This window comes from Agelaius phoeniceus, chromosome 1 (assembly GCF_051311805.1).
Source record: "Agelaius phoeniceus isolate bAgePho1 chromosome 1, bAgePho1.hap1, whole genome shotgun sequence".
In the NCBI taxonomy this organism is placed as follows: domain Eukaryota; kingdom Metazoa; phylum Chordata; class Aves; order Passeriformes; family Icteridae; genus Agelaius; species Agelaius phoeniceus.
In genome coordinates, this window is record NC_135265.1 from 17,169,223 (window position 1) to 17,187,900 (window position 18,678).

Sequence of the window (18,678 nt, forward strand, 5' to 3'; positions counted from 1 at the left end):
GAATTTTTTAGGAAATTTCTGCTGCGTTTTGCAACAGTTGATGATCTAGGAGACAACCAACTCTATAGTTAAGGCAGGGTAACAGCAGTCTGGGGAGCTGGCAGGTCAGCAGGCAGGTCAGCCTTTGCCAAAGGAGGGCAATAAATACAGCTCCTTACATCTGTTATAACACCCATTACCTGAGATCTCTACAGCTTTCTTGCTACAGTGGATTTCTGAAAAATGGACTTCATGCTGATCCACAGCACAGACTGTCTTGGAAACTGTCACTGAAAGGCACTGCAGGTAGTCACAGATCAACCCAGGGTTGCTGCCTTGAGGCACAGAAAAATACAGCAGGAGAGTCTCAAAGAGAGTCCCTGATCCTTGCCTCTGCTTCAAGTGGCCTCATCTGTTTCTTGCTTAACATTTGTCCACCCTGTTCTGAACACCTCCAACGCCCTGTGGTTTCCCAAGGTAATCTGCTTTCAGGCTTTATTAGCTTTAACACTGAAAAGCTGTTTCTAATATTGATTTGCATCATTCCTGATGCAGTTTGAACACAATGTTTCTTTTCTGAGCCTTCGTGACTGCAAAGAAATAAAAATCCCTTCCTCCCTACAGCAGTCTTCTAGATATTAGAGGACTTTCATGGTTTTTAGGCAGACATGGTTTTTAGGCAGACATTTCGACTTTCACTATTTCTTTGAAGATTATATGTTTTTAGATTGCTAATAATTATTGGTCTCTTCTTAGTATCTTCCTGGAAGTGTGATGCCTAAAAGTGAGTATTATGTCCTTGTTGAGGCTGTGCCAGTCCTCACTGTTGACTAGGTCTGAAGGATGACTCAGTCTGTGGTGCAAGCCATTTTCCCACTCATATATTCCAGGCTGACTATGTACTTTTTCTCTCTGATAAAACATTGTTCAGCAATAATTGAGACCCTTTTTTGAAAGGCTGTTACATAAAGCACCTTCAATCTATGACTGTGATTACTGGCAAGGTCTTGGAAGCAGGGGGGCTACAGGGGTGGCTTCTGTGAGAAGCTGCCAGAAGCTTCCCCACGTCTCACAGAGCCAATTCCAGCTGGCTCCAAGGGGAACCCCCCACTGCTCAAGTCTGAGACCATCAGTGGAGGTGGTAGAGCCTCTGGGATAAGATATTTAAGAAGGGGATAAACAATGGAGAGAGGAGTGAGAATATGTGAGAGCAACAACGCTGCAGACACAAGGCCAGTGCAGAAGGAGGGGCAGGAGGTGATGCAGGAGCCAGAGGAGAGATTCCCCTGCCCCGTGGTGAGGCCATGGTGAGGAGCTGTGTCCCTGCAGCCCACAGAGGGGGAGCAGAGATCCCTCCACAGCCTGTGCTGGAACCCACCCTGGAGCAGGGGGATGCCCCTGAAAGAGGCTGTGACCCTGTGGGAAGCCAGTGCTGGGTCAAACTCCTGCCAGAACCTGTTGACTTGTGGAGAGGAGCCCACCATGGAGCAGGCTTGCTGGCAGGATTTATGATCCTGTGGGACACACCCTGGAGCAGCCTGTTCCATGGTAGGGACCCACACTGGAGCACTTCATGGAGAACTGTAGCATGTGGGAAGGACTCAAGTTGGAGAAGCTGATGGAGGACTGTTTCCTGTGTGTGCAACCCTACAGTGGAGCAGGGGAAGAGTGTGAGGAATTCTCTCTCTCCTGAGAAGGAAGGAATGGCAGAGATGGCATGATGAACTGACCGAAGCTCCCCACCCCACTGTGCTGCTGCAGGGAGGAGGTAGAGCAAATCTGAAGCGAAGCCTAGGAAGAAGGGAGGGAGGAGGGAAAGGTGTTTTAAGATTAAGTTTTTATTTTCTCATTATCCTACTCTGATTTGATTGGTAATAATGAAGGTAATTTTTCCAAGGTGTGTCTGTTTTCCAGTGACAGTGACTGGTGGGTGATCTCTCCCCATCCTTATCTCAACCCATGAGCCTTTTGTTAAATTCTCTGTTCCCTGCCCAGCTGAGGAGGGGAGTTCTAGAGTGGCTTTAGAGGCCAGTGTCCAGCCAGGATCAACTCACCACAGTCCTGCTTGAAGTGACACCCTTCACTTGTGTTTACTGAAACCCAAACTATTTTTTCATCTTATTTTTCCAGGTTGTCAAGATTGGTTTGAATTCAGCTGTTACCTTTTCTCTGTTCTTCCCAGATTTCTGCCCCTCCTGGCACCACACCATCAAGTCACTTGACAGTCTGTATTTCACAGTCTGAATCATTAGTGAGCAGCTGGACAAAAGTCAGGTCTGGGACAGACTTATGCAGAGCTGTTCTCTGAGCCACCTACAGAAAACTCTCTGGGTACATTTATTAACCAGTTTTGTGCCAACCCCATCACAGCTTCACTCAGATTACATGTCCACAGAATGGATTAAGAGCTTTTCTTACCCCTATATGCACCAATGAGCACTTTATTGGAGTGCAGGTGTGGGTTCAGATCTCATTTGACAAAATTAGGTTTGGACCTGAGACCTCATGGTGCTATTTTTTGAAAGTCCCAACCACCAAAACACTGAATGAGAGAGGAGACCTTCTCTGTGAACCTTTCTTGGTCTTCAGACTATTTTTTCTGCTGTTCCTCTTCTTGCAGCAGTTCTTCATGAGCATCAAGTTAGTCCATGTTCAGTGACTACGTAGTAATACAGCCAAGGATGATGGACAGCACAATGCTCTCTCTTGGTCTAGTGGTGGACTTGACTGTGTGAGGTGAATAAATTGTTAGAATAATGATCTTAAAGGTCTTTTCCAATCAAAACAAGAGTACCAAGAGAGCTCTGTTACAGCCTGCAGAATGCTGTCTTTGTGCATTACTCAAGGGTGTTCTTTGTGTACCCAAGAGAGAGCAGGGGTATTTTTAAATTGCAGTGTCCTCTGTGATGCAGAAGTCCAACTTGCTGCAGCATTGGTGCTGCTTGGATTAAACCCTGTGGTGACCTGTCCTGCCAAATGTGTCCAGTTTTCCATAGATGTGGTTTGATTTGTTCACTCTTAAAACAAGCCTGGATGCAAGTGAGGCTGCCTACAATGTGAGCAAAAAGGAGGCTTTGGAAATATGAAGGCTACTGATCAATAGCTGCAATTCATTTAAGAGTTACTGCCCTTAAATTGCTTTCAAGGACTGTAATACATCAGTAATTTCAGCTGTGTTACAACTGAGGCATCTGCAATCAGCTCCAATCACTGTAAGGCTTTTTGAGTTTGATCATTTTTATCTCTTCTTTCATAATGATTGTAGCTAAACTAGCAGAAGAAAGTGATTGCAAATTGTCATCTGTAGAAGACAAAGTCTGTCACAGGGCTAAAAAAAGGGCAGGCTGTTTCAGAACCAATGGCAGAGTGGTGAGGTGATCTGTGCATACCTCTTGGGTGCCAGTGTCATTTCAACAATACATGATTTGCTTGTAGATTTTTCTGCAACACCAGCTCATAAAAACATGAAATAAGAGAAAGGCAAAGGGAGAAATGAATCAACACAAACTGAACTGTGATATGCACAAACAAGTCCTTACGTGTGTGGCTGAACAGAAAATTTTGACCACTACCATAAATTGTATGTATTTTGTATTTCACTTCAATATGATTATTTCTTTCATTTACTGACATCTATTGAAATTTTAGTAAATGTGAGATGTAATCTGTTTGGTTAAGCAAGGAAAACACTTCTGTAGGAGTCAGCATTGCAACTCATTTGTATTGAAGGTAAAAGGACAGAGTGAGATATGGAGGCACTTGCACTATATCAAATGCTGCTGTTTGTCATTTGCTGTTGGATATGAAGTCCTGAGGCAGCTTATTGGGTCTGTAGTCTTAAATCAGGAAACAATTTTTTTTAATCCAAAGTTATTACAGAAAATAACACAATGATAAACTTCAGGTCTAAAAATTTCTATTAAAGCTTCTATTCAGAACTGTCACAAATCTCAGTGAATAACAGGATCTTACTTATGATACTCTGCATTTTATTAATATCCTGCTCATTAGTATCACTATTAATACAGTTTAATTCTCAGTCTTCCAAATTTAATATAGGTAGACTTATTTGGAGTAGCAGCCCAAAGTGTTGGCGTAAATGTCAATAACCATAAAGGTTATAAGGGATAAGGGAAAGGGATTCACAAGGATAAGGGATGGGGATTCATAAGTCATTTCTGTGTGTTCTGATCCCAGCAGTGAGGAAAGTGCCTGCTGCAGAAGGAAGGTGCACAGTCCCACCTGCCCCAGGAGTCCTCCCTGCAGGCACTGTGCAGAGATGTTGTCCTTGTTTCTCTGAGCTTTTTGCAGCCAGGAGGGTTTGTCATGCTGGTGACGTGTGCTGGTGGCAGTCATGCATCTGGGAACTGGTGAAAAGAAACTACCTATGCCCCAAAGTCAACTTCATTGAAAGAGGAATCCAAACAGAGAATCACCTAAAAACTTCACATTTTATTTCCAGAATCTCTATTGGTCAGAAGGAAATACTGGTGAAAGAGAAAAATCATCATGTGAGACAAAGTCCTGGGAAAGGTTCTGTGCCCCAAGTCCTTTCCATGCTTTCCAATCCGGAGCTGACAGTGTTACAGCTTTTACTGCTGCCAGGCTTGGGCTTCCACTGGCTGCCAGTGCAATACAAACAGCAGGGGCTCATCTGAATAGGGAAATGAGCTGGAGCTGTTTGGCAGGGACTGCTCTGGAGTCACTTTCTGTGGTGGGCATTGCCTCCCAGAAGGGAGCACCTGGGGAGCTCTGCTGGGCAGTCCTGGTGTGTGGAATCCCCAACCACACAGCCCCATCCCTCTTTATAGACTGCCTTTAAAGAGCTGGGGCCTGCAGCTGACTCTTTTAATACAAGTAATTTCCTTTTAGCTTCTCAGAGCATCAAAAACATGTTTACAGCAAGTCCCAACCATCTCTTCTTCCAGAATCACTTTCATTACCAGGACAGAGGAGGTAGAGGTGGGAGAAAATGGAAATTTAGTGATAGAGGATTATATAAAATAATATTTTCCAGGGTAATGGGACAAATTAAGTACACCTACTCTTATACTCCCTGTCCTGCTTGTTAGTTTAATGTTTGTATCTTTCTTTTGCTATATAATTAAAATCTGACATGATTTTAATGTCCAGTGCAGGCCAGATGCCAGTAACACACTAGATCCTGTTACTTGTAATGTGAAATCTAGTATTTTAGAAAAAATTCCTTTCTATGGAAGGTGAGGATTCCTTTAGAAATTTCACATACTGCAGACCAGTGCATTGAACTTGCCCTTCCTGATGGTTGGTCACTGACCTATGGCAGTACAGGTCACAGGCTAAAAGTGAGTACTCTACAGTTCTGGGATTAAGCAATCTGGGTTAACATCATTTAAAGTTAGATATTTGAATGCATTTGGAATTCTGAGCAGCAGGCATCAGCTGGAGTGAGAACATGTGCTGGGACAGCTGTTGAAGAGTAGTGGGAGAATGGGAGGATTCCATCCTTGCTTGACTTGTGACTTTTCTGTGCCTGGGGAAAACAGCCTTTGCTCTGTTCATGAAATGGGAATTTATGGAACAGGGGTTCTTTCATCTTCACTTACAATGCAAGAATTTCAGCAGCAAGGCTTTTATTCTATTACAGAAAGAGGTAAATATTCCTTTTCTTCTAATCTCAGACCCAATTTCTTGCTCCAAAGTACAGTGTAAAACCTATACACCTTCATGCTACAGTGCTGTAATGAACAGTGCCATGACCTTTAGGTGTTCTGTCTTTTCGGTGAAGAACAAAGTCAGGTCTGTAATTCTTTCTGCAGCACTTGGCTTTTCCTTGATGGCTGAATTAGTCCCTTTACTTAGGCTGGCCAGGTAGAAACGTGATGGGACACTGTAGGACTCAGACATTAGCACATTAAAGACAGAGATTCGTGGCTTTGTGTGGGGCTCACTTTCTATCTAGAATGAATTTCTTCTTGGTAGTTAGCCTGGTTAAGTCAGATAAAAGATACACATCTTCTTGAGCTCTGTCTTGTTTTGCTCATTCCTTAGCCATGCTCACACATCAGTCAAGTACAACTAACCCGATACTTAACCCTGCCTTCCCTGGAGATGCAGGCTGTTGGGTAGGGGAGAACAGCCTGGATCCTGCCTGGAGCCCATTTGCAGAACAAGCAGCATCCACAAGGAGCCAAAGCCATCCAGAGCCAATGACCACATCAGCCACATCCTTGGCTGGTCCACCATGTCTTATCAGACTAACAACTCAGCTGGGCTGACAACTTCTTCAGCCTCTCATCTGCCCCTCAGCCACTCTCGTGGCTGACAATAGGGCACCAGAGCCAAGGATCTGAAGAAGCAGCGCAAGAGTGCACCTACACAGTTTTTTTCTGCATTAACCCCTCAGCAATTACTAACTACTGGGTATTGAGGAAAGCCAGTCATTTTACAAGCCCAATCTTCATCCATTCCTGAGGGTAGTGCTCAAAAAGGCTAAACCAGTGCTTCCCTTCCCAGTGCCAAGTGGAGAGCTTCACTGGGATGAGGACAGTAACTTACCCACACAAGTTCTCCCTCTATTTCCTTACAGATCTCCTAGCTGGGTTCTGTGCAGGTATTCAGCACAGGTGTTAATCTTAAATTCTGCTAGAGAGTTAAAGAAATTGTAGGAAAAATCCCATTTCAGGCATGAGCTTCCAGACTGCTGTGGCTTTAACAGCATAGTTTAATTTCTCTGCTGCTGGTATTGCACTGGCAGCACCGCAGAGGGTGGAAGAGAAATAGAGCAGATTGGTGGCAGATTTTGAAGGGAGGTAGCCTTGGGCAAGGAGAGACATAAAATCTTAAGTTTTTGTATTGGTTGTTTTGTCTTTTTTACTTCATAGCAATTTTAAATTGCTGCCTTTGTATAGTCTGTGCTGTCCTGGCAAGTGCCCTGACTGTGTTCACTGCTGTCCTGAAGGCTGATTTGAGTCTGTGGTTAATTTGGGGATAAGTACTTGTGAAATAAAAAGACGAAAACAGAGCATTAAAAAAAAAATTTAGTCTGTCTGAGGAGAAAATAGCAACTAAATCCATCTTGTAAAGATAAGGTGCAGCAATAGCAGAGGGCAGATTTACCTTTGTATGCTGGTGCTGAGTATTGCCTCCAAAAAAGGTCTGGAGTACTGACTCAGAAAAAGTCTGGTCATGGAGTTGATATTTTTATGTTACAGTAGTGAACAGAATGCATCTTGTATTGAACAAATCCAGCAGGAGACATAAAGAGTTCCAATTAAACATTCTCTTTATTGGGGCCTTTCTCCAAAATGGCACAAATGCTTAGAGTGCTCATCAGTGCTGCTAATGAAAAGACCCAGAGTCACAGGTTACACTTTTATTTGGATTTAGATCAACACCACAGATAAGATACTTTGGTCAAACACAAGAACAGATTGCTATGCCGCTCCTTCCTGGCTGCAATAAGTACAGTAATGTGTAAAAAAAAAATGCTGGTTCTCCTGGAACACCAAATGTAAATCTTGGATTGGCACATACATCTAATAAATACGCTGTTTGCACTTAGCACTTTAAAAGGAATTGCACATGCAAGATGTAACCAGGCTACTGATCACCTTTGTCATTGTCCCTGTCTTATTTTTACTTTATAAGTTCTTTGCTTGCCTTTTTCCCAGCAAGAAAAAAGAATATAATTTGCTGCTCTACTCAGTATTTCAGTGATTAATCTGCTGATTTTGACACATTTAGCAGAGGTCACATTGAGGCCTTCCCGATAGAGTTGGTATCTCCTCTACAGCTTGGCTTGAAACACAATGCAGGTGGCAATGAAGTCCACTGAATGAGGTGAGGGGCGTGCCCAGAAGCTGAGAGGAGAGGTTAACACCAAGCAAAGATACAGTAGAGGGACAGGCGTGAATGCAGTTCTTACAATATCAAGAGTCAATACTACTACCACACAAATAATGACATATCAATAATATATTGTACAAGCTTATACAGCAACACATGTTGATTTGCAACATTGTACAGTTTAAATCTAAAGTGCACAGCCTCAATCTGAGGTGACAAAACAGTACTATCAATATAATAAAGGCAACACAATTACAGACACTATTTATTTCCTCTTACTTCATGTCCTCATTTTACATTGAATCAATACTCCATTTATCTATTTTAGATGAAATTAAACCCACATTGCACTTTCTTTTTTGTCTTCAAGTATTTTAGAGACAGCAAAACCATATTGCTTTACAAACACAAGTTGGCCATTTAGGCAAAGTTAAAACCAAAGCTTTAGTAGGGTTATAAGTAGACAGGTCTAAGCTGCAGAACTCTTACCAACACTTCCACATGTTGGGGGGAGAAAGGATAAATTTAATTTTCCATGCCAGAGACACCTCTAAAGCTAAGGAATGATGCAGCAAATAATTTCTGCAAGAGCTGTGCCCATGGTTTCTAAAGAGGTTTTGAGGCTCTGTAGGGGTTGTTCTTTGGCAGATATAGCCATATCTTGACTTCACTGTAGACAAGGATGGTGTCCAGCACTGTGAAAATCCTTTGACAAACCAGTCTGTACTGAGACCCCATCCCTGTCACTCAGATTACAGTCACATTTAATTTAGGCCTCGTCTTGCAGACCTGTACATCTGTAAGAAGTCTTCACCTTCTTAATGTAGCTGTGAGGTTTTCAATGTAGTTTGGGACTGCTCACAGCAGAAATAGTTTTGAGATAAGAATTTACTCAGCCTTTCTTTTTTTTTAATAGGCTTTTTAAACACAGAAACCATCCAAATACAACCTTATTTCAGTCTTGGTTAGCGCTGTATATTGATTGTGCGTCTGCTCAGGCCACGTGGGAAACATAATTAGGAATAATAGCATCCTATTGTTGTACTGTAATTGATCTTATTAAGTGGTTGTAAGAGCTGCAGTCCTCTTGAGGTTTTTCAGTAACCAACCCTGGAGATGTACAATCCATATGACATGGAGAAAGAATGTATTACGTGGGCTTGTCTTTTAAAATAAGCAGTAATAAATATTCGAGGCACCTCCATCAAAAGAAAAAGAATCCCAGTTAATTTTCAGCTTCTGTACTTGCAGTTTTATAACCCATATAAAATAAAAATATATAGTTTACAAAATAGGATTTTTTATATATATATATATATATTTCCTTTTGTAAAACTATACTTATTTAAATACATTTGAAATGTTGCTATAGGTAAATTAGAAATTCTGTTCTAATACTACGAAAAAGGCAAAATCCTTTCACTTTTAACATACAGCATGTATATTCTGCATCTCACCACCCCCTCCCACTTCCCCCAGTCTGATTTTGTCATAATTTTGGGCAACTTTGGCATCATTCAGTCTGATTGCTGTTAATTTAAAATAATTACTGTGTTAAAATTTGGGGTAAATTTTTAAGTATCTTCTGGTCTTCCTTATTTGTTTCAATGAAGCTTTTTTGTGCACCTAATTATCAAGGAGGCATTCTAAAACTCAGGAAAGGACTTTAAAGGAGCCATGTTTCTTGATTTTAAACTGTACTCTACTCCAACGCCACAATATAGAAATAGATTTACTTTGGAACAAACTACAAATACATTCGCACAGTTTGTGACAACTTAATTGTCTACTTAGAGGTCCAGGAACAGGCTTTCACACCCAGTTCTTATAAATCTTGTCCCAGGCGTTCGATTTCATCAATCAGGAAGTCAATGTCCTGGTGAGTGGCCGCAGGGTTGGAGATGACCATCCGGAAGAAGTTCACTTTGTCCCCCAGGGGCTGATAGCTCACCATGGTCGTGCCATACTCCATCATCCTGGCTTTTATCACTGGTGCCACCTGCAGAGCAACAGAAAGTAGGGGACGATGGTGATGTCTATTATTCTTGTCAGTATTATTATTATTTTCATTATTGTCATCACCCTCATTGTTATTAAAACATAGTACACTTCCTTTTTTTTATAGAGGATGGAGAGCTACAAGCAGCTGAAATGAAATTACATCCAATATTAATAAAAACATTAACCTCCAGTAAGGAATAAATGTCACACTGAAAAGGCATTCAATTTATCCTGTTTCTTTGTTGTGCTCTTTAAATGACTGGGGAAATTTCCCTCTTCTACTCCCTCAATATTGCTGACAGGGACACAGTAGCTGTTTTTTGTACTGTTCACAACAGGGCTACAATTGGTTTCATATGCCTGGGTGCTGCTGAGCTTTTGCTGCCCGTGCTGTGTTTAGTGACTGCAGTTCCCAGGGCCTCCAGTACGGAAACAAGGAGCAAATACGGGCTCTGCACATGGGGCAAAGGCAGGGAACACCACACCTGGGGACCAGACAAGGTGGTGCCAGACTGGCTTGCAGCAAAACGACCATGGAGCTGTCATTTGCCAGCACCTCCCTTGCTCTGTGCCCGGGGAGATGACTGTGGGCACTGCCTGCCTGCAGGGGTTTCACTGCTCACCTTCATCAGGCGGCTCGTTCTCTCCTCGCTGTCCTCCACTCCACGCAGGCTGGGAGGGATGTACCAGAAGCAGACATTGGTGTGCTGAGGCTAAGCACAGAATAATAATGGTTTATGTTGTAAGAAATGCTCATAATATCTCAATTGAAATTAAGTTCATGCCTTCCCTCCCTCCCATGCATCATCTTGTGACAGCAGGCAATGGTTTTCATTATTGTGGTCCACTGAGAGTCATCATTGTTATTAATGCAGAAAAGATAATTTTAAGCAATTTATTCCCAGGGTGTCAGATGCAAAAACACATCATCCAGCTGGGCAAATATATTTATGTCTTTCTGAAAGGCATCTGGATTTTGCAGCTCCTGTCCCCTCTGGGGGCTGAAGGGATCGTGTGGCTAAGGCAAGAGTCTATTACAGATAATTTAGAGGTGAGGACCGTGTCATTTACTTTTATTACATGACAGAATAATACAGAATCTGATTTTGTAAACAGGAGCCACAGGTGTTGCATAAGATAGTCTAAGATTTTCTTACATTTAATGAAATTTATTACTTCTCAATTTGATTCAGCTAGCTGCTGTATTAAAATGCATGCAGCACAGCATCTTAGCTCATTTAACATCTATGGGGCCACTAAGCAGAAAGGCATAAAGTAAGAACTAGTTGGCATTTTTTGTGCATTTTGTGGGGTACTGTACATGCGCTCCCAACAGACCCTGCTATTAGCAAACTGCAACTCAGTTTTAGAGCTTGTTCTCATTGTACCTCTGTGTGTTGTGTTAGGCTGAGATACCAGGGTTTTGTTGCAGCAGGGTTAAACTGAGCAAACTGAACACTTATGCACAGCTGCCTCATCTCCCTTGTTCCTGCGTTCCATGAGGAAGAGAGAACTGGCACAACAAGGGTCCCTGCTTTCTGTCTCATGCTGTTTGACTTGACCTGTTGGTAGCATCCCAATAGGTAACGAAGCCAACACTGCTGCTCAACTGAGAAAAAGAAGTTGCACTACATACCTTTCCATCAAACACCATTTCATACCCTTCTCTGTTCTTTATTTTATTGTATAGGTATTCAGCAAGTTCCAAGCACTTATCAATTTGTGCTTCAAATCCTGTGGTTCCCTTTACAGAGAGATGAAGAAAAGAAGTTATGTAGCGATCTGTTCTATGAATTAAAAGGGTGAAAGGACCATGCAATACTTGCCAACACATCAGCAGAAGTCACCTCTCAGAAGTCCCTGTGAGATCAAGGATCTGATTCTATGTGATGAAGGGCACTTTGATAAGCAGAGCTCATTGGTCACTAGCTCTTGACAAAGAGATCCCTATAGCCAACTCTGCAAAATGAGCATCAGGTACTTGCTTGGTTCTCAGGAATATTTTGCTGAGAACCAAAATATTCTCAGCACGGAGGGGGGGTCGTCAGGAGGTACTGAGTTCCAGACATGGGGAGCCTCCCACTATTTTCAGGATAGGGGATTTTCATCTTCCACAAATGATATGCTGAGGACTTTCCAAGAATAATTTTTTTTTTGGTTAAGCACAGAATGGGTAGATACAGTTCTAGAGCCCAGTCTAATGCCTGTGGAAAAGCACACTTTGTTTAGAAACTACCCTGCCTCTGTAGTGTTCTTCTCTCTTCTAATAGATACCATACAAAATCAGAAGCTGTGTTTTTAAGAGCTGCAGAAAAGCCTGCTTTTTCTTCCCTGGCAGAAGTAATAATCCTCTCTGTGACATCATAATTGTTACTGCAATCACCAACTGTGACGCCTCAAACAAAGGATGCAGCTTCAAAAGGGAAGAAGGGGAATAAACAGCTGGAATAGATAAACTCTTTAAGAAACACATACCCTATTTTGTAATGTTAATATTACAAGCAGAGAAGAGAAAAAAGCAGTGCAAGGCATATTGAAAAAATGGGCTTTAGGAGAAATGTCTCTGAGTAATGGATACATGCCCCTGCTAAATATGTTCTGGCAGTGCAGAACTGACTTAAAAAGCCCATGTCATTATCCCTCTGTGTATAAAGATTTCAAAACAGAGTAGAGGTAGCCCTGAGAGAAAGGCTTGGAGTAAAAGAGACATGTGGCTAAAATCGCCTGCCACTCTGCAGACCCCAGTTAGCACTACAGCTATTGCATCCTCCTTTACAGACTGCCATACCTCCTCAGAGGTTTAATGGAGCACATGAGTATCTTTAAGGCTTCCTGGAAATGAAAACAGTGATCTCATCTCCTCTGAACCAACCTTAGGCAACCTGACATAACAGATTAAATAAATACACACAAGAACTTATTTAGCAATATAGATACTACTTATATAGATAAGTAAATCTACTACTTATATAGATAAGTAAATTTAGCAATATAGATAAAGCAATATACATGAAGTAATTACAGATTTCCCAGTGAAGCTTTCCTCCACTCCTTCAAAAGATTACTTAATATCTACTGCATGCAATTAGGTATTGCCTAGGTATTTCAGTCTTGATTTGCCATGTATAATTTCTGAATAAAATTAAAACATCCTTTTATTTCCAGAAATCTTTGTAACAACATTCCTAGGTATATGATTTATGCTGTTAGACTCCTACAGTTACACAAGGCAAATGCTATGCAAAGCCATACAGTTCAAGTTTCAAAATCATGTGTGCTGCTTTGAAGCTCCATCCTTAAAAGTATAAAACCCCCAGAAAATAATAATGTTCTTTCTTTCATGTTATATATGTGAAATTCAGGTCAGGTATTTTCTAAAATTATGATTACAGGGAAAAAAAAACCTCAAGTGTATCTGGTGTGCATTATTTTAATACAAACAAATGTGCAGCAGGCAGTCCTACCTTTGCCCTCCACATCAGCCATAGCTTGAAGACATCAACATGCCGTCCACACTGCAGAGCCTTGTCTCCCGTGTCGTAGGACAGGTCGTAGTGCTTGTCTTGTTGAAAGAGGTAGGAAGCATGCATTTGATTGCAACTCTGCATCAATCCCTTATGGACACAAAGACACAAGCACAGGGATGTCAGCACAGATTTGACTACTGCTTTGAGGGCTGCTTTGGGTGAAAAATTGCAAACACCCATATTCAGCCAAATATATGTCCAAGTGCCGAAGGAAGATCAAAAAACCCCACAAAACCAGACTTAGTTGCTCAATGGATTAATCCCTATCAGTGCCCAAGATGCCTTGGTACCTGATCCAGCAATGTGTAATCCACTCCCAAATCCAAATAATTTTTTTTAAAAAGCTGGACATTGTGCTTCCTAGCAATCTTATGCTTAACTTAATTTTTGGATCTTGCCTTTTATTCTTTGTTCTGGTTCCTTTTCCTCCTTTCCTTTGAAGGCTTCTTTTCTGAATCAGACCAAGACAACTGGTGACTAATCTAAAGACTATCACAGCACTTTTCAATTGCTTTGGTCTCTAAAATTCTGATTTTTATTGTTTTCTTTCTTTGTAGGAACAGTTCTTTTCTGCAAAGCCCGCAGCTATAGCTTGGCTGCTTAAGCGGTATAGAAAGCTTTGAGCAGACAGAAGAGCATATGGCCTTTAAAAACCCAGCTAGACCTATTTCTGGGCTGCAACATACCATTCTAAGAGGTACCTTTGTGGGAGGGATAGAAGCCAACAAGGTGAGGAAACCTGGCTCATGAAAGCATGAGTTTCCTTTTTAGCTTTTTAAGTAAAATGCAGAGAGCCACGTTCTGGCTCTAGTTAAGTTCTCAACCAAGTTTATGGTTTACCTTAGGGCTGTTGCCTAAAATGGCAATTTTGAGTCCAAGAAGAATCATAACATGGCTGTTTATCATCAAGCCTAATCTTTATGTGTAACTCAAAACTGAGATAGCAAAATGAGAGGGGGAAAAAATTGACTTTTTCCTAATCTGAACCATCTGTTCGCACTAGAAGTCAGGGATGGTACTGACTTCAGCTGGGCAGGCTTTGTCTTGGGGAACTGACCCAGAGGGCAAATAAAAGCCAGTTTCTCTCTTCCTAAGTGCAATCACTTTGTATACAATCTGTTGTACAGCTGTTAGCAAAACAGCAACCAGCTTTTTGATAGCTGGTCTATTAAGTGGTGGCTGTATGGCAGCTGTCCCAGTCAGTGATGGTTATATGAAAATTACAGGCTTGAATGGTAATTCAAATTCTAGCACTAAATGAAACATTTACTTTTTATTCCAAGTGCACTTAGTGCTCCATTTTTACTTCCATGTGCCCCAAAGTGGATATATAGATCAAAGCTGGGTAGGAATATCATAAAAGTCTAGAAAGTGTAATGATGCCTCAATTCTGGACCAAATGTTATGCTATGCATGTAAACCACAACTTTCACCCCAAGAGGACCAGAGTTTGCATGCAGTTACATTTTATGCTACACAGCAACTAGTGGGGTTGCACAGTCATGCAGCCACAACTTAGCCATGGACATTTAGAATGGAAAGTCACAAAACTCTACAGATATTGCCATTGATTGCCTCATTTTTGCTAGACATCTGTTTTAATTCCTCCTGCAGTCATGGCTGAAGCATATAAACAGAGGTCTTTTCTCAGTTCCTGTTATAATCCTCATCACATTAGTAAGTATTATCTATGGCACAGTTATGAAGAAAATATTCAGGATTTCCAGAAGTAAAATGCCAGAAAGAAGCAGAGAAGCACGTATATTGTGACATACCTCTTCTCTTACTAGCAGGGCTGAACACTGCAGTGGGACGCCCATCATCTTGTGAGGGTTCCAGGTTACTGAGTTAGCCCTGGGACAGAAAACCACATGAAATTCAGACATTGTACTATGTGATGAAACCCCAGAGGCATTTAGAAATAATTAGAATAATACCAAACATGTAGCAATACTCACTTTTTTCCTTTTTCTGAGCAACTAAAGCTGAAAATAATCATGGCTGATATTAGGAAAGTAATGCCTTCACAGGGGACCTAATCCACTCCAGTTGGCTTTTGGATGACAATCCTGGCAAATTACCACAGGATAATTGCTCTATCCACTAAAATTAATCAGAATTAAACTTTCTGGGGAGTCATCTGTACTTTACAAACATAGGGCAAACTTCCTATAAACACGCACTTGACTGATGGAACTTTCTAAAATTGCACAGTCAATTAAAGATGCAGATAAGAAGCTGGCAAGCCAGCAGATTTCCCTCCCTCTGATTCCAGTTTCAGCAAGATTTTCGTAACTAGCTCACACAGGCATTTAAAAAAAATTCATTTAAATACTTCTAGGTATCACAAAGTCTCTGAGTAACCTGGAAAAGCTGGCCCAAAGTAATTTTTCTTGTTGCTCTGATGACAGCAAATTTTCGTAGCTCCTTAATTTTTGCTTGGCTACAGCAATTCACACAACTACAGTAATAAGCATGGAACTGACCCATCTTGCCAGAAAAGAGTCTGATTCTGCCTCCCTTCAGGACACATGTGTTGGAAAAACTGCTGTCAGCCTAGGTTTTGGGAACAAGCACAGAGCTGACACAATACAGTCTAGAGAAGAGGCATTTGGGACTGTGTGAGGGCTGAATGGAAGATTGTCCAGTTGTTTATTATTTTAATTTTGTGTTATGCTCGACTGGCTATTTTGTAATTACTATTATTACATATGATGAGTTAGCTGATAAATGTATATATTTGCATCCAATTTGGCAAGCTGTCAAGGACACATAGTGCATGTGTGTCGCAGACATCCTTTCACTAAAAATCCTTTCTTTAGGATTTTTCCTTCTGAGAAGCTAAGAAGCCTCAGAGACAGAATATAAACAATGGTTATCTGTTGGTGTGGAATGCAACAGCTCCACCTGTGACTGGCCCATCTTGGATGTTTATAATTAATGGCCAATTAAGGACCGAGCTGTCTCAGACAGAGTCCAAGAGAGCTGCCTTTGTTATCATTCTTCTTTTCTATTCTTAGCTTAGTTAGCCTCTGAGGAAACCTTTCCTTTCCATTTCTTTTTAGTATAGTTATAATGTAATATATATATATCATAAAATAATAAATCAAGCCTTCTGAACATGGAGTCAACATTCTCATCTCTTCCCTCATCCAAGAACCCCCGTGAACACGGTCACAAATGTGATTTTATCTAGTGCAGTGATTCATATTTTGATGGTATAAATTGGTATAAATCAGTCAACTGAGGCATGGGAATACTTAAAGGACCCAGAGCACACTTGCAGGTAACACTGATGGGAACAGAGGTGAGCAGGTTAGAATCTAGCAGTGTTTTCCTTTGTAGGACTTGGATACAGTGCCACAGGTTTATGCACCTCCTGCCAAATTGCTTCCACTCCTTCAGAGCAAGTGACTTCAAAATTCACATGGACATCAGGCAGTACTTTTGTGCTTTCTTCTTTGCTGTTTAAATGGGAACTGTTCAAGTGCCTGCTGCAAAATCTGTAGGGAACAGTCTTCCACAGGCAACATCTGGCCACTTGGCTTGGCTTTTTGAGTATTTGGCAGCTTTTAATCAGCTCAGTCAGTCATCTGATTACAACACCAAAGCTAATGGTTCTGAACATTCACTCAGGTCTATGAATTTCCCTTGATATGATACTTTTTACTTTTATTTGTGCCTATGCAAAATCAGATGGAAATTCTTTAAGAGACCTCTAAGTAACAATAGCGGTATGCATTTTCTCGAGCAAAAGGGTTACTTACTGACAACATCCAGATGGGAATTATCTGTCCAAAACATTTAATCTACCTTATGGGCACTTATTTACCTAATTACATACCAAATGTGTACAGAAAACTAATTAATTATGTAAAATAAAAATCCAACATTTTTCATTTGTTATCAGTTATTTTGGGCTTCTGTCATCAGTATGTGTTTGAAGAAATTGCTGACCAAGACAAAAAGTAAAAAAGTCTACAGAGTTTTTCCTTTACAGATTTCAAATGGATGACAGGAGAGATTCATGACTGGCAGAATTTGGTCCTGAGCCATCATTAAATACAGACTGATGCAATGACTGACCAGCCACAGCCCTGGGAAGGGTGCTCAGGGTGCTCTGAGGGAGCACTCACTCACTGCACACAGGATTGTCCCATGTAGCTGTGACCCCCTGTCTGAGCCTCTGCACGGGGGACACCGGGCTGGAACTCCTGATGTTGGCCAGACCTATCTGCTCCACACACTGGGGCTTGTGCTTCCTCCAGGGTGCCTTCCAGCACCTTGAAATCTGCCATGGGGAGACTGGAGGGCGTGGTAAGGACAGTCCTGCAAGTCATCCTCCTGTGACAGGAGTATTTCTGCTGGCTGACTGTTACCTGAAGGATGAGAGTACTCAGGGCACAGTGTGCTGCAGTAAATGTTCCCTCTCCCATCAAACATGAATAACAGCTTCAGTTCTCTTCTACTCAGACCTGTGATGACTCCATTATCTACCATGAAACAGAAAGGTCCTTAAAAGGTCTGCTCTAAAGGTTCCCCTACTTGAGATCTGGACACACTGAAATGAGCCGCTGTGTCCAGCAAGGAGAGGAACAACATTCAAAATACCAAATTTCCTTAATTCTCTGCCAAACATATTGAGATAGTACTTATCAAAACACTTAATAAAATCCAGTGGAGTTCTGGATCTAAAGCTATCATGTGGAAAATGCTCCAAAGTAGATTTAACCTGAACTTCTCATTCCAGCACAATTTGGACAGCAATTTGAGAGGCAAACCCTTTGTTTCATACTCTGCCCTCAAAGGCAATGAGGCAGATTTTTGCTGGCTGGATATTTGTCCTTTTAATGCATGATGTAAAAGTCTGGAGTGCTGCAGGCAGTCTTAACTAAATGAAATCATAGAATCATTGGCTGCTTTCCAAATTTTGCATGAGAGATGTATGAGAAAAGAACTGAATCATCAAGGTATCCTCCTAATCTCCAGGATCACGATGAGGAAGTTGTTTGTAATTTTAATTGGCAAGGAACAGCAAGCAATATGATTTAGTGATAAAGAAGGAGGGAGTAATGCTTTACTCTCAAACATCATGAGCCTATGTAAGTACAGAAATGCAAGTGACTCCATCCAGCCCAGTACACTGCCTCTAGAAAGTGGACTAAATAGGTTACTGGCAAGAATACAAAACAGGGCAAGCACCTCTGAAATTTCTCTAAATACTCTCTGAGCTTCCACTCATTTGTGGCTCACAAAAATCCTGAATGGTTTTTGTCTTTCCTTGAATGTAGATAAATCTAAACATCCTAAAGAAAGGATTTCATGTCTTATCGAAATGTTTCTG

General features: G+C 41.4%; 1 protein-coding gene across 1 annotated transcript in view; it reads right to left on the bottom strand.

Moving 5' to 3' along the window:
- Positions 1 to 7,225: 7,225 nt before the first annotated feature.
- GAD2 (glutamate decarboxylase 2) overlaps positions 7,226 to 18,678 on the bottom strand; it is a 40,964-nt gene continuing 29,511 nt past the window's right edge. The window contains exons 12-16 of the mRNA XM_054638928.2: positions 15,110 to 15,188; positions 13,272 to 13,421; positions 11,444 to 11,551; positions 10,431 to 10,520; positions 7,226 to 9,805 (exon numbers count right to left, since the gene is read on the bottom strand). Of these exons, the coding sequence (XP_054494903.1) occupies positions 9,632 to 9,805; positions 10,431 to 10,520; positions 11,444 to 11,551; positions 13,272 to 13,421; positions 15,110 to 15,188 (601 nt within the window). The 3' untranslated portion in view covers positions 7,226 to 9,631. The remainder of the gene's footprint in view (positions 9,806 to 10,430; positions 10,521 to 11,443; positions 11,552 to 13,271; positions 13,422 to 15,109; positions 15,189 to 18,678) is intronic.